Below are 24966 nucleotides of genomic sequence, written 5' to 3'. Positions count from 1 at the left end.
ATGCTACACACACCCATCTGACTGGACCATAAACATCTACGTGTATATATACATGGTAGGACACTGACAAACTAACACAGCATATAGAGGACAACACAAACATTAATCAAGGGGTCTCCAGGTTCAATACCATGAAGGCACATTGCACAGTGGTTCTGATTGCACTTTAAACTGTAGGTCCAGTGCTGAATACCCTATCTGTACATAAAGTGGAGTTAAAACAACAATTCAAACAAACAATGTCAAATTCAAAGGTGAACATCTTTTCTGTGGCCCAGTATCGATGCTACTAGCCCTCAAAAAGCATAATTTTCAATCATGTGTGGAAAAAAATCTGACACTCCTCCAATCCAGGTTTGCAATACTGAAACAAATGAAAATCACAGAAGGTTCTGTGGAAAAGTGAAGAGAAAGAATCATTTGCTTAACCATTAGATGCTCTGGGCTGTTTTCTGCGTGAAATTTAAAAATGTTATGCACAAATATATTTTTTTTTCCAAAAAATATTATAGTAGAGTTATGAATCATATAACAATATAACATGCTAATGAAATTGTATGTGTGTTGGTAATTTGAAAAAGTAAAAAAAGAAAAATCGTGAAAGTAACCCCCCTGCTCTTTCCCCAAGGCTCCGCTGGGAATTTGAGATTGGAAATGGTGCCGGCATATTGGTTGGTATATACTTAACTCTCACAAAAAGAGTAATACATTCTTCTTGCTACTTTCTGAGAAAACTCTATTCTACAATGTACTATAAAAAAATTAGAAAAACATTTTTCGTATATAGATAAATAATTTACCTTTAAAAAAATTGACACACGGTTACATGAGTGATAAAATTTATCACAACACATCTTAAAGCATGATGGTCTCATAATCACATACATGTACATAATTGACCCGATCCGGACTTTAAGGGTTAAAGACAGGTAATTGGAATAACTTCAAGAAAATTTTATTTTCAACTTAGAGTTGTCAAACTATGACTATACATTAACTTATATTTTACAATACATTGCTCACACAGCAAAGTGTAAGTTGATTGTTGAATTTGAAAGCCACCTGTGTAGGGTAATTATTAAGTGTATATAAAAAATGATAAAATAATTACATTCACATGCACACAATACAAGAAATTGCCTACACTATTTTCAAGAAGTAATGGCACTTTTTTTAAGCAGGCCAGCCACTCTTATTCTCTCTTTCATAAAGCCTGTGTTAAGTGCAAACGAGCTAAGGTACCACAGGAACCATCCAACTACTCCATATCCCAGAATTTTGGCCAATGTGTGGACCCAGAGCAATCTGAAAATAGTTACAAAAATAGGAACTGTATTATCTTATCATGTAATTAATTGTAACATTTGATTTTATAAACCTCGCCATTTTATACTTCACACTATCCAACTTGATGGCCAAGGCAAGTTGTTGACTTTCGATTTTGCCACCGAACTTCCCAGGTTCAAACCTTGGCATAGGCATGTGTGTTCTTTCAAAGTGTCCCTTCATCAGTTTGATTCAGTCATCTTCACCATTGTGATTAGACAAAAGTGGCAGAAAAGCAAATAAAATAACAAAAATAGCCTAACCTAACCTAATGTAACATAACTTGGCCTGAGCCGATACAGCTTTGAACAGATACGGATACCCTCGCCGATTCACAAAAATCATATCACAAAATTCAGTTTTTCACACAAAAATTGTGCAAATTAAAAAGAAACTTCGAATTTTGCATTATTTCCAGGATAATTAAGTGTTGTGCAACATTTTTCAGGGTGTCTATCAGTCTGGAAATCCTGGAAAAGTCAGGGAATTTACTTTTTCTGGAAAAGTCATGGAAATGTTAGGGAAATTTACTGTTTTTCTGGAGAAATCAAGTATTTGTAGTAGTGCATTAAAAGTAGGTTTTTTAAACAAATAAAGAAGAGGACAAGTAAGGACTTTAAAATTTGTTGTGGACAGACTATATTTCAATTTGACATATTGAATATTACCTGTAGTTATAGTAAAATTTTATATTAAATACTCTAGGAAAAGGTCACGTTTTTAACTACTTTTGTGTAGAAGTCTACTACAGTAAGTGGCTATTGGAATTTCTCACTTTCTTCTTGCAAGATTTGGTTTGTGGTAGTTATTAGCATTAGCACTAAATTTTACAATAATTATGCAATATTCCTTTTTGTCCATAAGTCAATACATGCCAAGTATTATATAAGAGCTCATCCCTGATACTTCCTTACAATAGTGAACTTCTATTTCATTTCCCTTCTTACTGCTTTTACAAGTGAAGTGAATATTATAAGAACTTGGATACGTGGGAATCTAAGTGTGCTGTTGTCTAAAATATAGTGAACTTCTTACACATATTTAAATACATTAATTAACTGTCCTAATGACTTAAGTCTGGAAAATTTTGGTTCTTGGTATGGAAAACCTGAAAAAGTCGGGGAATTTTGTTTCTATAAAATTGTAGACACCCTGTTTTTGTAAAGCACGTGAAAAATAAAAATACCGTCTGGTATCGGTAAATAAATTCCAACTGATAATTTCCAATATCAGCCTATAGTGATACATTGGCATTGATATCGCCTCAGCCCTAAACATAACCTAAACTAACCTAAGGGTGTAACTAAAATCAAATATAGCCATGTTCATGTCAATCTATGTTTAGAGGTTGTCTCTTATTTCTACCACTGAAGGTTCCTTGTTATAATCCCATCATGACCATGGGTGCTGCATTGTGAAGTACCCTTCATCAATTTTGTGTAATTATTATTCATCTTCATCATCAGTTACCCTAAAGAGGCATAAATCTAAACTAAGAAACATATAACAAACCCAGAATCTGTAATTCATCTTTGTGAAACATAGTAGCTGAATTCTTTAAATTAGGTGCACACAGGAGATGTACTACATAGAATTTTCAGCGAAAATGCAGTCTCGACCAGGACTCGAACCTGGGTGTCTGGCATACCATGCCATTGTTCTCTCAATGAGCTACCTCACCGACCTTACTTCGCCTGATTTTTCATTGTCCCTGTTTTACCTGTGTGGAATAGTTTCTGCTAGTGCTACCGTAACAGGATCTGTTGGCTTTCAAACTCTGTAGACGTCGACATTGTCTGATTCCTCCCAGCGTAGAGATGTTAAGAATCAGGTGAAGTCAAGCCAGCTCGGTAGCTCAGTGGCAGAGAAATGGCACAGTATGCCAGAGACCCAGGTTCGAGTCCTGCTCGAGCCTGCATTTTTCGCTGAAAATTCTACATAGTAGCTGAATGTAAGTGCCCCAGAAGACATGGTGTAACTACTTTATCTCAATTTATCCCAAGATCGAAATCAAAACAGGACACTAGAAACTTTGCAAAAGTAACAACTCCCACCTCATGCTCGTCAAACAGTTCATACCTTTGCAGTTGCCTCCTTGCCTGTGGCAGAGAACTGTTTGGTTGCTTCAAGATGTTGGATCTGATACCTGTCTGGACCACCCTCAGGATATCGATGAACTTCCTGTTCTTCATCTGGGTGTCGAATGTCGGGATGTCCTCAGGCAGCAACTGTGCCCTCAACTTCTTGTAGTGGTCCTGCTTGAAGGTCAAGTTCTTCTGCATCACCTGATCTATGATGCTCTCGTACTTGAAAATTGTCATCTGGATATCGAGAAGTCTGAAATGGGTCATAACAGGACAAGCTACCGGATTACAAGACAAAATAAAGTCAGAAGGCCATGAATTTTACATTCTTTATTAGTGAAGAACAGTGCCCGGGACTTTATGTCCTATAAAAGTGTAAAATATGTATGTAAATATGTCAGAAAAAATTAAAAATATGTCTTAAAAATTGAAAAATATGTCAGAAAAATGAAAAAAAAAGAAACAACCAGTGAATCCCAAATATATGCAAAGCAGAACTATTTCATTTACAATTCAATTCTGGGTTTTCCACACAATATCAACAAATTTCGGATGATGTATTAAATGAAATTAGAATCTCTTTTATCTAGACTGCGTGGAGAAACATTGGAAAAATAGTAGTGCTTATTGTGCAATTATCCTCAGTTGCATTTACTATTCTGCCACATTTTACCTATTTGTTGGAAGTGTAATTTTTAAATTTATATACAAGAAATGGCAGAGTTTTCAGAAAAAAAAATACTATATTCAATCTGCATACAAAATCTTTGTTAAAACATGCCTCACACACAGAGGAAATTTTTAAAAAAATATCATACGTAGGCATATAAACGAAGAAAGTTCACAAATTTTTAATTTCACTAACCTCAAGCATTACAGTGAGAAACGAAAATTCTCTTCAGGTTCTTTACCTTAAAACTTTGCCTGTTATCTACTAGCAGAGCTTTGTAGCGTGAGAATGTCGCTACATTCCACAGAGCACGATGTAACTGGAACAAACCTAAAAAATGCTACATCTGCAGATGTCAAATCTTTATCAACACTTTCCAGAGTTGATCTTCCGTCACCGCTCACGACACAGGCGATGGTGGTGAAAGTGCTGAATCCAGGATTGTTGTTCAAGATGGTTCTGAATTTCTCTCTAACCAAATCTGCTGTTTGCCCCCTCACTATTGACAATTTTGTTTTTACGTCTTCTATAATTTGAAGTGAGTCATGCACACTTACATCATTTCTCTCCAATTGCTCAATGCACGATACGAGGAACGCGAAATTCACAGAAATGTAAGCATTATCGTCTTTCAGTTCTGTATTTTGAAGTAATTCCTGAACAACACTAACAGATGCGACACCTTTACTTTCAAAACCAGTAACTACTTCGGAAAGAATGTTAAGATTGGTGCAGTAATATTGAACTGCTAAGTGCCATGTTCCCCACCGTGTCACCACCGGCTGTGGGGCGAACGAATATCTGGTGCAGCTTCCTTTAGCGCTTGGCATCATGATGGGCACTTCAAGAAGATTTTTTTCATGTTTGACAGAAATCGGTCTACGTTGGGATACCTTGATTGAATTTCTTCGCATAGTCTATGAAGTTCGCGTGCCAGGCAGGTTATGTGGACTATTTTCGGATATAGAACCCGTAAGGTTTTTCCTGCCTTCAACATATACCTAGTAGCATCAGTTACAAGTAACAAAATCCTATCGTGCGGAATACCTTCAGGAAATAGTATCTGCATTGAGCTTTCAATGAAACTAGCGATTGTTGAATGGTTTACCTTCTCCAGCTGATCATCATGCACAAGGAATATTTCTCCTGCCTGTTCCGTTTCTAAAACACCCACCACAAGATTTGCCATGTAACACCCACAACAGTCTGTCGTTTCGTCCACTGATAGCCACAAGTTTTTGTTTTTCACTTTGTCCCGGATGACACGTATAGTGTCACTGTATATATTTTCCACATAGACCTTCCTTAGCGTGGATTCGTGAGGAATTTCCCTGTCGCAGCACTTCTGAAGAAACTTACGAAGTGTTGGTTCTTCCAACTTCCACAGAGGAATACCAGATGCGATGAATGATTTGCACAGTTCCTGGGTGAAAGAAGACTGCCGACTGCCGTGGACTGACACCGCATGTGGAAGCAATGCCTAAGCTACGTTCGTTTTCTTCACTTGCAAGTTTCTTATGTGCTTCGCCATGTTAGATGCTGCAACACTGAAGACCTCTTTGAATATCCAACAGAAATATCACGTAGCTTGCAAAACAAAATCTTGTCATTTGTTGAGAAAACATCACTACCAAATTCTTTAACGTAACCTCTAAATTTGACCGAATCTGATTCCTTTACAGGAGGCATTGTTCTGATACTATTGCCTCTCTCTCAATTGATCACTGATTCGAGATTGCCTCATCAAACCATATTCACTTGGCATGAAAGAGAAGCTGCTGCGTTAACTAACACTCGTTTGAAGCATTGTTCTTACTTCTTATCGACAAACACAAACGTCCAGGTTCTTTTCTTGACGTCGGCCTCTTTTTTGCATTATTGATAAAATCAAAGTCTGCCGACTTGAGCATGTAACTGTCAGTTTTTTAATTGTTGTAAAATGGAAAAAAGAAGGTTATACAACAGTTCAAATTCGTTTCGTTTCTCGCTGGCGATTCTCGTGAGTGCGTACAACAATGAAGGGCAAGTTTGTTCACATCATGCAAGCTCAGACAATAACGCAGATGCATGGATGCCTGGAAAGGGGGGGCAAGGGGTCGCTTTTCCTCCTCCAGGAAAAAATCCTGCTGGCGTGCCTGCACAGAGGTGTCATGGATGTTTTCAGTTTCAAGTCTCAAAATAAGTGGATAATAAGGATCCGGATACATGTTATATAATTATTTGTATGTAGGAAAATTAGGAAATTATAGATAGCTATATATGTCATCTTGCCTGAAAAGGGAATAAATATGTTGTAAAAACAAAAAAACCATAAACTATGTCAAATTATGTCCTATGAAATTTGCTAATTTCAGTTTATTATCACCAGATATGTCGAGATCTCACTCCGGATCCCATGATATATAAAAAATATGAAAAATATGTTATAACATAAAGTCCCGGCCCCTAGTGATGAACCAATATGAAATATTGACCAGTGATACTGATGCCATATTTTGGAAATGAGAGATGTGGTAATATACAGATTCAGAGAGTTGATGTACCCATGTCCCTGCAAAATTCCATCCTCATTAGAACTTGCTACACTATTGCTTGGTGTGCTTCTGTTCTTTTTGGTTGTCAAATGCCATTAGGTGCACTGTTGTTGTCTGCCTGCTTGTGTTTGTGTTGTCTGCTGTTCCTGGGTGTTAACTGCTACGGTAGGGGGATCCATGTATGGTGTGCTTGTCCGCTGTTGAGGCTTAATTTGTGTGGGAAGTGCATGATGGCATGTGTTTCTTTGAATTTATGTGCTTATGTTCGTCTTTTAGTGTAAGAGACCACATTTCACATCAAATGCTATCACTTGCAAAATAAATTATCGTTTTTGTGTGTTTTAACTACCATTTGATATTAGAAGGCCCTGTCTGATATTGCATTCATTTTAGTTAATCAAATAAAGTATGAAAGCAATGCAATCCAAGCAAACATATGTTCTGTGTACGCTTTTCATGAATGAGACCAGATATTTAAACAACTGATGGAATACCTGCACCAAATTTTGAGGGGCACCAAAAATCCACCTCGTCTAGATAAAATAATTTCTTGAGCCACCCCTGCCTACACCAAACTTAACAATGAATGATATTAACAGAACCAGATACTCAAAACTAGTAAGTAACAGTTTTGAAATTTGCTAATTTGAATAGTGTTTCAGCAGTGACCTAGTGTACCATGGACTTACCTGGCCCTTTTGCCCTTCAGCAGTAGGAAGGAGTCAATGAAGAGAGCAGGAATGAAGTGGAACAGGGTGCTGTAGAAGAGACGGAGGAACTGGTTGCTGACCATGAAAGCATCCGGGTACCAGAAAACATCTCCGAGAGGCAATTCCTGAGATATTTGGTTGCACGTTGCCAGGAGTTCCGTCGCTGTCTTCGATTTTGAGTTGCAGTTGTACACCATTATGTCATTCGGCCTGGTAATAAAACAATAAACAGGAGGTTGCATCACAGTTGTGTGTGACATTCATCAAAATTTACACTTCTGTCACCCAATTTTAACAACTGAATTATTTCAATGTGTGCAAAGCTTTCAAATATAACATTTTCATAATGCTGGCATTTTTTTATCATGCTGGGTAAATATCATATTCACAGTAAATCACGAATGGTGAGGTTTGGAAAGAATGTCTCATTTGTATCTTTATACTCGTAAAGTTATACGCGGCCTCCCCGATGGCACAGTGGTGGCGTCATCGGCTTGTAATCAGTTCGATACCCGGTGGAGGCACAAGTGGTTCAGATTCCAGTTTAAACTGTAGGTCAAGTCCCGATTAACCTTACTGTGCATATAGTGGGTGTAAAACACCCAATCAAATCGTAAATTTATAAAAAGCAACAGGTAGAGGTCGTTTGTAAATAACAGTTGATACTTCATGTAAATTTGAGCTGTATACAGTCTGCCCTACAATTTTTATTGGACTTTTAAGGTTTTCATTTGACTCTTGTAATACATCACCTTTGGTTGCTTTTTATTACTTCATTGAAACTGCTGGCCCCCGTGGCGGAGTGGTTAGCACATAGCGCTGCGACGCCAGGGGTCCTGGGTTCGAATTCTGCCTTGGGCATGAATGTTTGTGATGCCAATTCATCAATTTCATAATATCATCACTCATCCCCATCTTCGCAAATTAGCTAAAAGTGGCACAACAAGCGAAGTAAAATAAATCAAATAAAAATTTAAAAAAAACCCATTCAAACTGAACGTACAGTTGGATTCATAAGTATTACCGTGTAAATTGTCCATCACCGTGTTCGTGCACTTTATTTAATCCAACAAGAGTTTCAAGAATTAAAAGAAAACACAAAACAAGCCATTGATAACTTCTGCACCAACATAAATAAAATTCCATCATTTAAAAACACATAGGATGTAAAAGAAAAATGAATGAAAATAGTCATGAACAATTTGCACAGTAATACTTGTGGATCCCACTGTACAAACAAGTTTTTGAAATATCACCATTTGTGATTTTTGTTTAAATGTGGTGTTTGAATCTAACTGTATATATCCTAATATAGCATAAGACACCATCTCATGTTAGAATACAATTTTTAACATGAGATAATACTACAATTCATAAAAACAGATTATACCCTACCACTTTTCATTACCCACAGTAATCCTAAAATTTCCTAGATAGCACTTCCTGAAAGTTTCAGATAGAAATTATTGGCTTTAGGACTTTACCAGAGCTTTTGATAGCATGCACACAATGAAATGCGGAAACATAAGTATCAATAACAAACACGTACTTAGCTACTCCTGTGTACCAAGCAGCAGCAATTACAGTATTGATTAATGTGTCTGCAGGCACATAGTCTCCAATCCTGTTTGGCTGGGAGTAGATGAACCGAGTGATCCCTTTACTTATTCCCAGTAACAGGCCCTCTGGTCCATTGAGACCTTCAATCCAGGCAGGCATCGGTTCCTCCATTGTACACGATACTAGGGATTGGAAAGAAAGGTTATGAAGCTATGAAACATCCAATTATTGAATTTGACTTTAAAATAATCAAAGTGCATCATGCTGGCTTTCATGTACCACTACTGTTACCTTCCCTTATAATTTGGCACATACAGGACTCAATCCCAGATCTCTGGCTTACTGTGCTATTGCTCATCCAACTGAGCTACAAAGCAAGTCCTGGTTTCCACTTCTACTGGCTTTATTCACCCCCCCCCCCCAAACATATTGTCAACTCTTTTCCCAACACCCCTAAAATTTTTATCAAAAGTCCAATTTATCGTTATTTTGACACTAAAATACTAAAGTTTTATTCGACTTATTCTTTACAAGTGCTTGATGTTCCACCCCTTTTTGATGCAGTAAACATGTCCTGTAGTCCAATTCAGCTCATTCCAGTATTGCCAGGTCCACCTTAGTGATGATGGTCACTTAATATCTCAGGGCAGGGTCAGCACAAACACTGGGTGATTTACTTATCCCCAGAGTATAATGTACTCTAAACATAATTAGCCTACTCCTCATCTGGCACCATACTGACTGACTGGAATTCCACTACTGGACAAGAATACACTGATTTGCCAGGGCATTTACACAAATGCTTGGAGATTTTCTCTGTTACTCTATTGTTTGCTGTTTAATGTAGTGTCTAACAAGGCTATTTTGACTCAGTCTGCTCGTGCTATGACACCAGGGGTCCCGGGTTCGAATCCCAGCCTGGGCATGGATGTTTGTGAGTGTCCATTCATCAATTTCATCATATCATCACTCATCTCCATCTTCGTAAATTAGCCAAAAGTGGCACAAAAGCGAAGTAAAATAAAGCAAATCAATAATAATAATAATGACTCTGCCTGTAATTATACTTTTATCTTATTAAGTCATTGTTGGGTTTTAACATGATTAAAACATTATGCATATTAAAGCCGAGTAGACACCATTTCAAACAATACTGATACCACTTCTGATATGCTTCCAGATTCCTGCACATACTAAAACATGAACACTGTAACAATTGAAAGTTGTTTAGAACATTTATATGTATTGACTTCATGAAAATTCTAGGCTCAACTAGGAGTTGAATGGGTCTTTTGCATTCGATCCCTGATTGAACCTAAAATTTTCATTAACTTCTTTTTTTAATCTTTATAAATATTAATGTATTAATCTACCAGGATTTTTTCCCAAAAATATTGATATGTTGACATACAATAAACAAAATATAAAACCAGCTCTTGTTTAGGGAGAATATTCACTTCAGTTTCACAATATTTGCTTACAATTAATGCAAATTGTGAATTTTGCATAATTTCATAAACTTATTGCAAGTATTGTGCAGCATTTTGCCAAAATAGTGAGGTACCAAGACTAGTAAAGTGTTGACTGGTATTTGGCACTGAATTTGATTGGGTACCGATACCATCTGTGTATTATGTGAGCGTCTTATACAACAAATTCAGTATCAACCCTTCAAGGCATAAACCTGTATAGCACATGAGAGAGACATAAAAATCTTACCCATTGTAGGTCTCACAATGGCGATAGGCAAATTTCCTTTGTTTTCATAGAAAACATGCTCAGCGAGTCTCTTTGAAAATAGGTATGTCGTTTTGGAATCTTTCAGGAACCTGAAAGAACAAATGAACGAAAGAAGAGTAATTCAAATATACAAATTAAATGTTTAAAATATTATGAAATGCATAATTGGGCTTGCCAGTGGTGTAAGTTTCCAAAGAATGATTTAGTTAGTAAGGTGGAGGGGAAGAAAGTCAATTGTGGATACTTGACAATGATTTTTATATGATTTGAAAACAGGTAAAACAGCATGGTTTATAAGTGGCAATTCCTTTTCTTATTATTGAATGTAGATTTTACTAACATTACCATTACCTAAGTAAGAAGCTCTGCGGGACAACTTAGTGCAGTGCCTTATCTAAGAAATACATGAGGACAGCTGTGAACATTAATATTTACCCATAAAGTTTTGTTATAGTGGCTATAAAAGTTACAGATCAATAGTATAATGGATGATACTCATTGAACAACTTTCCCCACAATCATTTCACCATATTTTGGGAAAATAGATCATATCCTTGTATTGAAAACATGCTGGTTAAGCATTATGCATCTTTGTTGAAGTGATTCATGGTATGTTTATGGTGATCATATGAGGAATGTATACTTTTTACCTTTTACACATCCCTGCAGAAACTGTGTAAAGTAGTGAATGCAAATTTTGTCACCGGAAGAAGGTTTCTCATACGCTTTCCATAACACACATGAATCTGTGGCCTGGATTTTTTCCACAGAGTACACTGCATGATAACGTCAAGTTGAATATAATCCATTAGAGCAGATACTTCAAAGCACAAACACATTTGAATACACAAACATATAATAATTCTGTGAATTTATGCTTTTATCCATGCTTTTATGGAAAATTACCATATTTGCCTACCGATTTTGGTAACTCACTGTCATCATTCATGTGACATGTATGAATGATGCTGTAACACCAGTGTGTTCCATGTGAATAGTGACAGTAGGCCACTGATATCAGTACGTGAATAGAGTAATTTTTAGCAAAGATGCATGGAATTATGCTGTTTTGTCAGGGGTAGGGGGTGGGGGATGCCCAAAATTTTGCAAGCCATTATACTTTTATCACTACTTCAAGAACCAAATTAAACAGAAGAAAGCATTTGCCAAAAATAACAAACTATTCAAGTTAAAAGTAGAATTTGGACTGCTATATGCGCCATGCAGAGATTGGAGCTGGAAGATTTTGATCATGATATGACATCATCATCTGCTGTGCTATTAACAAATCAAAATTCATTTCATTGTGAAAAAGGAGACTGTGTACTAATATCGTATATGATAATAGAAAATCTTAAATGTAATCACTGCTAGTGTGTATCAGGGCTCCTTGATACTGAAATGGCTACTGCACCCTTGATACAGGTGAGAGTTTCTGTGTTTACATAGGACTGTGAGGACAGTTGGGAGCTAGTTGAAAGAAATAGTAGTAGACTCTTCTCTAGAAAGCCAGGTTATAGGGGTGATAGGACTTTATGCTCTGGCCAGAGTTCAACCAATGAAAAGTCACTTGGTAGACCTTGACCCTGAAGGGCTGTTGGGACATCAAATTTAATTTAAAAACAAATTTGTAAAAATTACATGCTACTTCGTAACTTACTGCTTAATGATAATTACGAATTACAAGATGAACTGTTCAAAGTGCTTTTGCTTTACCAGCAACATGCAATTTATAAGGATTTCAAGGATATTTCGTTTCAGTGTGACAAACACAAACGTTGTGGCATTAAGTCTAAACTTACGATGGTGTTAATGCCTCGAGGGTCTTGTCCTCCAATGATTCAGCTAGCTCAATGACATGGTTGTAATGTTGGTCAGGAATGTAAATTTTCTCCTCAATGATCTGATGATGGAAGTTGCAGTATGCTGTGGACACGTGTATGACAGCCTGCAGAGAAATATGATATAGAACCTCACAATTAGAGAATTTGAATACATGAGAGTGTTATATTTATGAATTGCATATGGATAGTCAGCAGATGAATCTGGGGGTTCCTCATCAACTAAAAGATAAAATATTCCTGCTAGTGTTATATATATATCCTGACCTCCCTTGTAATTTGATGCAGTTTTCTGTTTATACAGTGCAATTTTAATACTTTTTTTTATCAGTTTATAATAAAAAAGATGTATTATTCACTAATAGTACTTCATTTCCTTAGTTATGGTGTCAGAGGGTACAAGAGGAAATGAGTGCCCCTAGTCAAGTCAACCACTCCCCCAGGAAAGCAAGAAAAACTACATAAAATGTGCTTTTGTAAAACAAATATGCATTTTTTGTATGACATTTGCATGTGTACAGGATGGTATATGCATGCATTGTTGATCTAGTGCACAATTGCGAGTAACACTTCTACCTTGATCAATTACAACTTTATGAAAATATTAATTTACCTTTATCTGCTTCATTTCGAGGCACAAGCTCACCACTTCCCTAGCTCCCCTGGTATTGGTTAATACGGCATTCTTCAGCGTGTTGGTAAACTTGATGTTGGCGGCACTGTGGAAGACAATAGACACTTCCTGCACCAATGTTGTTCTGTCCTCGTTGCTGATCCCTAGGCCAAGTTTTTCTACGTCTCCCTCGATCACGATCAGCTTCTCAAATGCTCTGGCATCTTCTTGCCTTAGTCGGTCAAACAGCTGTCATGAAATTAATAAAAGTTCATTGAATTCATGTTGGGGAAAATCTATGGCAAAATCTGACTTGATACACAACAACAGTTGATAATGGTACATTTTTTTTATAGCTATGAATGCATTCTGAATTTCTGTCATTAAGCAGTCTGTTCTTGGAACTAATGTGTTTATGTGAAAAGTTTTAGGATGATGTGCTGAAAATAAAAATGGAATGGTATACAGAATGTGAGGATAAACTACATAATGCAATCACATTATAACTACATGAAGGCCAACTCCAGAACATATAGTGCTTCCACTCCACATTTTGCACCTGCAATTTTACCCAACAAACTTCTGTTATTGTTGGATTCTATTTAATTAGTTGTGATATAATGTGAAAAAAATTCGTTAAGCAGTGGTGACCTGGATCTATATGCTTTTTTGTAACTTAACAAGTTTATTATTTGTGTAAAAAGTATTCTGAAATTGTTAAATGCTGTGTGGCATAGAAACCTGGAGGTTATGAAGAAGTGAGGAAAGCAATTGGAAGCTTTGGATATGTGGCTATGGAGAAGAATGAAGTGTGTAAAATGGACAGATAAAGTAAGAAATAAACTGTGTTGGAAATAATTCATGAAAGAAGATGAATACAGGAAGTGGTCAAGATGTGTAGAAGGCACTTTAAACTGCCTTTCTAAAAGACACAATCTGGAATGCATGACTGCATCACCTCAACAAATGGTCGAGATTATGATTGTGTGGAGGAGCCCTGTTTCCAAATTTCTCATGTGCCTTCATGGAATGTTTCAATGTGCAGGGTAGCTTTACTTATCAAAGCAGTCAAGATATACCTAGTCATATCATAAATACTGTCACAACTTTGGAGGCTGGCTGGACATCTTCAGGGCAAGGGTAGCACCTGACCATGGGGAGCTGTAAGACCTGAGTCATTCTGTGGTGAGCTGCAGACGGGAGAAGGTGATTGTGGTACAGATCAGGATGGAATGGAGCGAGCATTAAAATTGAGTGGCTGTGATTGCATTACATAAGGTGGGGAAAGAAGCAGGTGAGATTTTCAAACTTCTCCAGAAGCTTCAAATCTCAAACAGGTTCGTGTATCGCACTATCCAGCGATACATTGAAGCTGGAACTGTGAACAACCAGCCCAGGGCAGAGCGGGCTTGAACAGTACAAACTCCAGAGGTTGTGAAAGCAGTGGCGGCATGTGTGCGACGAAATCATGTCAGGAGACAGTCAGTACTGCCTCAGGACCAGAAGATGTAAAAAATGTCCATGTCTCGTGTGTTACATTGTAACCTAAGCCCGGCGACAGATTAACCTTGCAGCAACTTTTCGCATATACAGACCCAAATGTGCGCACAGAAAATAGTTCCGCTGCAATACTGCGGATTTTCTCACTGTCTGTGATATGAACAGCTCGGCGGTTAAGGTGAGACTGGCACGTGGATGCTGAGTGCCGCTCTAGAGTGGATTGATACATAAAACCTGCTGCAAACTTAACCTGTCGCGGGGCTTAGGACTGCAAGCTCACAAACGACGTACAGGTCATATCCTCAATGATGCGTTAAAGCAGCAGAGGTAGATCAAAGCAAAGACGAATCCTCTTCACCGATGAAAAACTGTTCAATGTGGAGGAGGCATTCAATGCCCATAATGATAGAGCATATGCGAGGAGTTCATGAGAAGCTGCCAACAAGCTACAAGGGTCCAGAGGGGTCATCACCCAGTGTCAGTTATGGTGTGGTGGGGGGTGAGCTACGAGGACACCACTGAGCTGCATTTCTGTGAGCAAGGCATCAAAACATCGGCCAAGGTGTACCAAGAGATGGTCCTTGAGGGTGTGGTCAAGGGACTCACGAACATCCTCTTTCGCAGTCAGGCCTGGAGTTCCCAGCAGGAGTCGGCACCAGCCCATAAGGCTAAGATGACCCAGCAGTGGCTCCAGACGACTGTGCCGGACTTCATTTCCATTTCTGATTGGTCTTCTGGTAGCCCCGATCTTAACTCTCTGGACTAAAAATTTTGCGCTGTTCTTAAGAAAATGGCGTGCAAGAAAAGACACCCCAACATCGCTAGTTTGAAGCACTCTCTTGTGAAGACAGTGGCGGACTTCCCTGTAGATATCGTGCGTATTGCAATTGATGCGTGGCCACAAAGACTGAAGGACTGTGTGCGTGCTAAAAGTGGTCATTTTGAGTAGCTATAGGTGTTTCGTGTTCTTCACATATTCGTATACCACATATTCTAGGGATATTACACTATCCCTAACCATCTTGTGTCTATTTCCTGCAAACCTTGTGACAGTATGTATGATATGACTAGGTAGTATCTGCTTGTTACAGTACATGCACATAAGATTGCCTCATCACCTTGTAACCAAGGAGTCCGAGCTTCGATACCCGGTGGAGGCATGTGATTCAAATCCCACTTTAAACTGTAGGTCCAGTCCCATCTAGCCTATCTGTGCATTAATTGAACTTTAAAAAACTCAAGCACAGAAGATTGAAAAAAATACATGTGATCAGATGATTCACTGTCTTGCTAAAAGATTGTGTTTGTATTACTTTTTGAACAGGTATCCATTACAGTTCATTTTACCACACAGTTTTTCTTCATGATCGATTTTGCCTATCTGGTGGCTTCATCAGGCATGTAATGAAAGTTACCAATTCCCCAGGTGTCTCATGTTCACAGCAGTAGAGTGGAATACTAGATAATTCCAGTGGCTTGCTGCAGGGGGTACTTTTTCTCCTGCTCGTATCTATGCGAGCAGGAGAAAAAGTAACCAGCCACCTGCAGCAAGCCAGTACATGCTTGATGAAGCCACCAGATAGGCAAAATCGATGACAAAGAAAAACAGAGGGGAGAAACGAGCCGTAAGTTCATTAGAGTGAACTACTCTCTGCATAACTGCCAAATAGACATCTTTAGATACATTGCAATTGGTAAATCTTGCATGCTGGAATCTACTGAAAGGATCAACTGGATCGGTGCACAATATACTTACAGGAACGCTGAGCAGGTCTTGAAGCCTTGAGGCAGGGGACTTTCCCCTCTTGCTCCTCAGGAGGACAAAGATCTTCCTGATGCCGGGGCAGCATCTCAACAACTTCTCAATCAGGGTCTTCCCAATGAAGCCGGAGCCACCAGTGATGAACACGCTGCAGTCCTGAAAGAACTCAGGAATTGTTCTTCCGGTGCTGTCCATTGTGCTGTGCTCTTTACTGTCTCTGTCTCCTGCAGGAGAGAACAAAGCCGTAGGAACTTAAAGATCACCATCTCTCGGTGGAAAGTTTAATCAACATTTTTGGTAGATGTGCGGATAAGAAGTTCATGTCTTATAATTTTGTGAGCATCCCTAGAAATTTTCTAAGTACAATTCAGTTTGCCAAATCACCATGAAACCATTTAAAATCCTAGCTTGATTGATTGATTGATTTAGTTTATTTTACTTCGCGTTTTGTGCCTCTTGGCTAATTTGCGAAGATGGGGATGAGTGATGAAATGATGAAATTGATGAATGGACATTCACAAACAACCAAGCCCGACCGGGATTCGAACCCAGGACCCTTGGCATCGCAGCACGATGTGCTAACCACTCGGCCAAAAATCCTAGCTTGAAAATGGATACATCATGGGTGTTTTGGCAACCTTTATGTTAAATCAGCGGTTTCCAAACTTTTTCTTTTCATGGTGCCCCTTAGTGTTTCAAGATTGTTCCGTGGCACCCAATTCAGAATGTAGGTCTATCTAACACTTACAATGCTCAGTTAGTGTAATTAGGTTGCTTGCCTTAAAAAAATATACATACACAGGTGTATATTTCAAATTCAGAAACACTTTATGTGTAAAAAGTACTAAAACCATGCGTAGACTAACAGGTAAGTGTAATTTCAGTGAAAATATTCGAACATTTTGCGGCACCCCTGTAAGCCAGTTACGGTGCCATGGTGCACTCTTTGGGAACCACTGTGTTAAATAATAACAGGTGAAAACATAGTGATAAAACAACAATAAAATAATACAATAAATAAGTGCATATTAAAAGTAATTTATTTTATTTATACACACCACAGCAAGTTGTGTGTGTGTGTGTTTTCATGCATGCTCGTGTACATATACAGTCTTGTGTAATTAGATACAAACAGGTTGAAACTTTTTGTGAGATTTTTTTAAGAGGACTGATGTTTCTAAGTAATCCTCGGATATGTGGAAACAACAGTTCTTGGATGTTTACTTGATTTTTGATTGGTTTGATTATTTTACTTCGCTTTTCTGTCATTTTCGGCTAATCGTTAAGATAAGGATGAATGCTGATAAAATGGAATGGATGAAGGGACAATCACAAACACACATGGACAGTCAGATTATTGTACTGGCTGTCAGTGATGGCGCCAGCCTGGAATAAGTGTGGGGGGGGGGGGGGCTAAAGATTTTGAAGTCAAATTCTGGGGGCTAACTTATACCGGCTAAAAGGTATTTACATAATACTTTTCTACGGTATAATTTTGCAAGCTCTTTCTCAAATGGAGAATAGGGCCTCCCTGATGGTGCAGTGGTAGCATCGTCAGCTTGTATTCAAGTGGTCCCGGGTTCAATACCCGGTGGAGGCACATAGTGTTTCAGATCCCACTTTAAACTGTAGGTCCAGTCCCGATTAGCCTTACTGTGCATAAAGTGGACTTAAAGCACCAAATCATTCATTGAAAGGGAAAATAGATGTAGCACTCAACCTCTTGTTACCAATTTGATTACGAAGGTAACACTTGGTTTACCGCAAGCAGCCGCTCATGGGAATTATGCACATTTCAATAACTCAAAGCTTGCAAAGTTCATAAAAGGCAGCTTTTAATGCTTCAACCATTGCAAGGAGGTGCTGAAGAGTCTTTATTTTTAGTTCCTTTCTACCTCTAAATTGTCCAAATCACAACAACAGGGAGTGGCAATAGATTGCAGCTTTTCGTGATTCTTAAAAGTGGCACTGACTTAATAAAGTAGGCAGCAAATAAACACCACCATCCTTGAATAGAAAATGTGGTAATGATGCTATATTTTCTGCTGCCACGATGAAATATCTTACGTTTTCTTGTTCGACTAGAATTCAGAACTTAGGGCTAAAAATGGGGAGGATGTGATAAATACCGTTCACTTAGTAGGTGCCACTCTCAAGGAACAGACATATTTTCACTACAAATTCACCTCCGTTAGGAGACAAATATCAGATTGACATAAAAGCAATAGAGTTGTAACCTCTTGCACTGAGCCATATGATCAGTGAAAATAACTGAGGAAGATAATAATTTTATTTCAGTATATATTATGCATAAATACTGATCAGAATTGGATCAAAGATTGATTCTCCTGCAAGAATACCACTATGACGGTACTGCAGAAATTGTTTTCTAACCTCACAAATGATAATTAATCAAGACGTAGGACAAAGACAGAGTAATAGAATTGCCCAAGCATGCTGATTTTCTCACCGTATTGCAATGATTAGTTGATTAGATTTGTAATAAGGTCCAAAATATGCACAGACAGCTACAGTTTGGATGAGAGTTACGGTTTCTTGTTAAATCCAAACCACATAATGAAATGTTACCTCCACCAGGGATGGATATTAGGATTATCGCTAGACTATTGGGGCTGGGAGTCCAATTTTGATCTTAGCATTTAAGAATCAGGTAGTTTGTGTACTCTTCGGTTCTATATCATCATATTTGTCCCTCTCGAATATTTGCAGCAATAAGAATAGATATAACAATGACACCAATGAGAGAACATTGCTAACACTCGTGCAATTGTCGGTACTCCAATGAGGAACTAACAAACAGAAAAGAAACATAATGCTTCTTTAGATTTTGAACGTCGTCCTACTTATTCATGTAAAATTCATTTGTCACACCTACTAGACCTGTTCAGAAACTGCATATGCCAACAATCTCACAGCCACTGAATTTGTCTACCTACCAGACAGGCAGCAGATTTTGCATCAAGTTTGGCGACTCGATTGGCCAATTACTTAGTTCAAATAAATGATCAGTAGCCACTGTTATCCAGGCATATCTGCAGCTGATCTCCCCACTTTTTTTTTTGATTTTACAACACATCACAAATAGGTAACCTTGCGATCTAACCGAACTAAAAAAATGTATTTGAACATTGTACTTGCCTCAATGGAAGTTTTATAATGGAAAATGTAAATGTCTACTTTTTAAGTTTTTGATCTACATGCATCTACTGTATTACAAATCCAGCGGGGCTACAGGGGGGGCTGAGACCTGTTTTGGGTGCCCCCTGTAGCGCCATTCCTGCTGGCTGTGGATGTGAATTCAGGTGCCACAGCCATTCTTGAATCCTAATTCAATGTACTTTTCTGCCATTACAGTAATTATTATTATTCATTATATTATATATAATACAAACATTGGCCTCGTTGGCCTGTGAGACTGCAGTTACCAGGATGTACTACGTGGAAGTGAGGTTGACTTTTGGGAGCCTTCTCAGGCCACCCCTTGCATCCCCTCCAGGAATGATTGTAAAATATAAAGAAATGTTTCTACCAAAATATGTTTAAAGATAGGGTGCTATAACATGAAATGTAAAATTCTCACTTGAAATCTATAGGAAAATTCCAGTAACTTCTTTTGATTGTGGTATTGTCATATAGGCAATGGTATCAAAGTGCAACAATTTGCAGTAAAGGGGGGGATTCTCCCATCACACCCCCTACAATACCATTCTGAGTACATCCAATGCTTTCTAACAGTATTTTCTATCAGCTGTAGCTCAGTGCAGAGGTAAAGTACAACCATAAGCATGCACATATGGGGGGAGGAGGCCAGATGCACCCCTAATATTTATACTTTCAAGCCGTTGAAAGTTCAAAGCAACATTATTTATTTTGTAATTGGGTGTATCTCATGGGGGTTGCAATACATTTTTGAACAGGGTGTCAGGCCACTGATAAAACTTGTATAGTAGAAATAATAATAATTATCATGGCTATGATTGTTTTTATAAAAAACATTTTTACCATTATTATTATATCTTTGGAGAAACACTTCTACTCGATCCACCAGATGAATGAATATATGGTACAATTGTTTTTAACTTTTTGTTGTATTTTGTTATTAACTTTAACACACCAAGAAAAAGCTTTAATAGTCAGGAGAAAATTTTAGTCATAAAGTAGATGTGTGACCTCTCACATAAAACTAACTATTACTATTTTGGAATATTGAATACTGTGGAACCATTTATTCTTTTGCTGAAATGGTACAATATGAAAACATAATCTGGTTCCTATATTTTACACTAAGTTTTTCGATCTAATGCATTTTCTGCATTTTTGTAACTTGAACAATGCCAATTTTCCCCCTTATCCCTTTCTGGTGCTCATGGTGTATCGGTGGCATAGTGGAAGTGTTTAAAACTTGTGTACCAACTGAACGAAGACTACCATTGTAGGATAGGATATTTTTTCAAGACTGCAGAAGTTCATTCAAATGTTAGACCAACAGTGTTGGTTGATTGTTTCAAAGTAACACTTGGTACGAGCCCTTTTTTAGCCTCTTTTTTTATCAATTGAATATCAGTTTTTGACATATTTTGACAATTTTTTGTCGACGTTTTAGCGTTTAGCGATGTTTCAGTGCAATTTCCCATTTTCCCACCTCACACTTGGTACGAATGCCACGATCTTACGTGATATAACTTAACCTATTCATTTTTTTTATTACGTGCCAAACTACAGGAGAGCCTCTATGTGCTTTGACCTACTTTGTAGAGTAGTGGGGTAAAGAGAGTTCAGCGACCGAAAGTGGGGCTCGGTGGGGCTCGCTTTAATGGTTTGCTCTTGTAAGGCATTAGCCTCATTTTCTCGCAGTGTTGCCAACACCTCACTCGAAAAAAATCACCAAGGTTTTTTTTTCACGGTCTAACCTAACCTAAAGCAAGGAGCTGAGGCTTATGCCTTACAGTGCATAAAGCAATTTTTGCCAACCTATACTGGCACCCTTGCCATAGCCTTTTACGAAAAAAAAGGGATTAAACAACCGACAGTGCTGCCAACACCTACCTACAGGTTGAATGGTACGTTCTGGCGACGCCCTTTGACCTACTGTTTATTTTACGACGTTTGACGGACTAAACTAACCTACAATGAGAGAAAAGTGGACAGAAGAAGCTCTGGCATCACTTTTTAAGCTTTTTTTTTTTTTTTTACCTCCTGCAAATTTTGCTCTTATGCTAACCTCGCCCTTTGATCTACTTTTGAAATGACTTACGACATTTTCCTATAAGTCTGCTGTCTCCTCTTACTGTAAGGTCCCTCAGTGTAATCTACTACGACCTGCTCTCAGCGTAATCTGCCACGATGTGTTTTTTTTAAAACTCATGTGTGATCTTCTACAATGTGTGCCCCCCCCTGCTACGACCTAACGGGCGGGGGACCTCTCCTACGATGTTTTTCTCCTCATGATGCAAAAAAATTGGTATTGTAGCGGTATTTGAAATCGACTGTGCTGCGTGAAGCGGGAACCAAAAAAAAAATCTCTTCGTGTTCACTGAACAAATAGGAGAGCGGAAGAGTACCTCCTGCCTTTTTCATCGAAAAAAAAACGGGAGCGCGATGATGTTCAGTTCAGACAATGGAATGGGGAACGTCGCAGCACGAGAATTCGATGCTCTATGCCGTGGAAACTTCCATATCATCTAGAGCGACTGTTCTGCGAGTTGATATTTTTAAAACTGTTCCGTGACCCTCTCGTTCTTCACGTCATGGATGAAGGACTTCTCGGCGACCAGGATGACGCTGCACATGGTATCAGCAGGCAAGGCTTCGTGGAACTCGCAGACGACCTTGATGTTGGTGCGATCGTTGACCACCACCTGCTTCCGCTTCGTCGTGTTGATGACGAACATCGGCCTGTGGGTTATGAATTCGCTGGGCGCGTAGTACATGTCCACGTTTCCCTCGGTCACGCGCTTGTAAGAGGTGTAAGCTTCGTAAAGTTTGAGGTAATCATCTTTGGTCATGTCGAGGTTGTAATTCTCGCGCGGGAACACTTCGTTCCTGTCGTTCTTCAGATAAACATTTTTGATCTTGCAGTCGTCGAATTTGCTGGAATCTTTTTCCTGATCGTTATCGCGTCCGGTCTGAAAGAGTACAATGACGAAATCTGGCATGTCGAACTGTATGTTGTTGAACTGCGTCGTCACGTCGAATTCCATGTGACTTCCCGACGCTATTTTCTGCACGCACTGGTAACCGTGAAAGTGAATGGGCACCTGTGGACTTTTCAAGATCTCAGCTTTGTACTTGAGGGCGTAATTCGTTTCGTATTCCACGATCGGCATTCTCAACTCCGGATGACGCATTTGGCTGCTTCGGGTAAAGTGTTGGGCAGCGGCGTGATCCCGTCCGCGTTCAAGTTACTGTATCGCATCAGTGCGTCGTTGTCGTTGGCCGCTCTTCGAAATGTGATTCTCAGTCCTCCCTTCCACATGAACTCCTTGTAGTCCGAGAAGAATCCCGGAAGCAGACGCATGGGAAAGAGCACCGTGTGACTTCTCGTCGATATTTTGGTTCCCGCTTCGAACCCCCCCCCCCCCCGCTTGATAGTATGCTGCGTCCGTTTTGGATAATTTCAATGTTCCCACTGCCGTTGACGTGATGCCTGGATAATCTATTCTGTCGATGACGGTGTTGTGTTTCCTCACCTCCACCTGCGAGAACAGGTGAGGCACGAAGTTGTCCACGAGTTTCAAATTTGCTGCTGCGGGGAACGCGTCTCCGCTTTCTTTCTTCACCACGTCGAATTGAAGGTAAAGGTCCGCTCTGTGAGGATGAACGAACCCGTCGCCTACGTCCACGTCGTATTCTATCTCTCGGTTCGCTTCGTTCAAATTTGCGAACGTGCGACGGTTGGGAGGGAAAGATTGCAATTCGTAACTTTCGATTTGTTCCATTTTTTTTCCACTATGTGTTATTTATTATACGTCGATCTCCACGATGGCAGTGGTCGTGGCACCTGCAAAATCCACCACGTCTCCTTTCTCGTTCGTGACCACCAACTCTACGTTGTCTATGCGGTTGCGACATACTGGAAAATAGATCGGCGAAGAGGGTGTGTAGATGATCGGTTCCATGAATTCGGAACTGGGTTTGAACGTGGCTATGATTCCCGTCTGCTTGTGACTTCCTAATCCGTCGGATTTCGTGATCATGCCTTCGGCCACGTTGCAGTGAACGTTCAAAGTTTCGATGGCTAGAAATTTTGGAATGTTTGCTCCCGTGTGCTTGATGCCAGCTTCGAGTTTGGTGTCGTTCTCGAAACCTACAAGTTCTCCTATGGTGCCCAGGTCCACGGTCTCCGTCGCCGATACGATTTCGACTCTGTGCGTGACTGAATTTTGAGAAAGGTACGTGCCTTTGGGTAATTGTGCTTGCAAAGTAGAAAGATTGTATTGACCTGGCGTGACGACGATATGTTCACTTCCGACGCTAATTTTGTTGTTGTGATGCGTGACGTTAGGTATGAGGTACATGCTGTAGAATGCACGCAGAGCTATGGATTTAGGATAGACGATGTCGTCGTGCAGCGTGAGTTTCAAGATCGAAGATTCGCTCGTGAGATGGAACACGCCCATCGTGATGCTTTAGGTTCCACAATGCTTTCTGGAAATCTTCCACCTGTGGCTTATTTATTTTAGAGAGAAACGCGAGCATGTAGAGACAGAGATGACCGCAGTTCACGTCTCCGAAATTTTGAATGCGTTCGTCGTTGTAGTAGAGGTTGTTCGTTTTCAGTTAACGAACTAAATTTGTAGGTGGAACGCCTCCGAAAGAATCGAAAACGAATGCTTTATCATTTTTGTGGTAACATATCCAATGCGTGCCTGGATTTTCTTGACTGTCCAAGTTGACTACTCCACATTCTCTATTTTTAACGGTTGAAGGTAACGAATCGGACATGAAAACTCCTCTGAAGTGTTTGATTTGTAATGGTTTGATCAGAGATTCAATGTCTCGGTTGGTGAGTGCTTCTTCTTTTTTTTATACTTGCTCGCGACCCCCTTCCCCTTCTTCTCCATGGCCAGATTGTGACGTTTCTGTTCTTCCAATTCCGCCTTGTTCTTCTTCGAGTCGATGACGGTTTTCGCGATGGCGGCGCTACCCCCAGCCAAACTTCCAACGGCCCCCAATGCTGCCAGGATGGCCGGGATGCTGAATATGAACCCCCCTGTCTTTTGCTGTTTCCGCGAACGCTGCAACCGTCTCAATTGTGGAGTGCTGAGCAGCAATTTCATTCCGTGTCCTTTCGTCAAGCAAGAACGTTTCTTCTCGAGTTGTTTCTTGGTGAGTAACCCATCGAGGGCACCCAGCGTTTTCAGATTCGAATATGGTATCTGGTACACGACACCCTTGGGCTTCATGTTGATGCTCTATATGTTATTTTCACGGTATGTTATATATATATATATGTTCTGAGATTTTTTTTGTTTCCCTCTCTCGTGTAATTTTTTTTTCAAGGTATGTTATTTATATATATATGTTCCGAGATTATTTTTTGTTTCCCTCTCGTGTAATTTTTTTTTTCAAGGTATGTTATTTTATATACTCCGCGCAGCTGTTA

General features: G+C 39.2%; 1 protein-coding gene across 3 annotated transcripts in view; it reads right to left on the bottom strand.

The window, feature by feature from the left end:
* Positions 1-951: 951 nt before the first annotated feature.
* Positions 952-24966, bottom strand: part of LOC145986746 (putative fatty acyl-CoA reductase CG5065) — a 171589-nt gene continuing 147574 nt past the window's right edge. For all 3 annotated transcript variants that reach the window (XM_083121115.1, XM_083121116.1, XM_083121114.1), the window contains exons 2-9: positions 16335-16564; positions 13079-13327; positions 12427-12572; positions 10604-10713; positions 8874-9066; positions 7304-7534; positions 3406-3663; positions 952-1305 (exon numbers count right to left, since the gene is read on the bottom strand). In XM_083121115.1, the coding sequence (XP_082977241.1) occupies positions 1152-1305; positions 3406-3663; positions 7304-7534; positions 8874-9066; positions 10604-10713; positions 12427-12572; positions 13079-13327; positions 16335-16535 (1542 nt within the window). In that variant the 5' untranslated portion in view covers positions 16536-16564 and the 3' untranslated portion in view covers positions 952-1151. The remainder of the gene's footprint in view (positions 1306-3405; positions 3664-7303; positions 7535-8873; positions 9067-10603; positions 10714-12426; positions 12573-13078; positions 13328-16334; positions 16565-24966) is intronic.

Source organism: Lepisma saccharinum, chromosome 4 (genome assembly GCF_977018435.1).
Source record: "Lepisma saccharinum chromosome 4, izLepSacc3.1, whole genome shotgun sequence".
NCBI lineage: Eukaryota > Metazoa > Arthropoda > Insecta > Zygentoma > Lepismatidae > Lepisma > Lepisma saccharinum.
The sequence above is the reverse complement of the archived record's forward strand: the minus strand, read 5'-3'. Positions and strand labels throughout refer to the sequence as shown.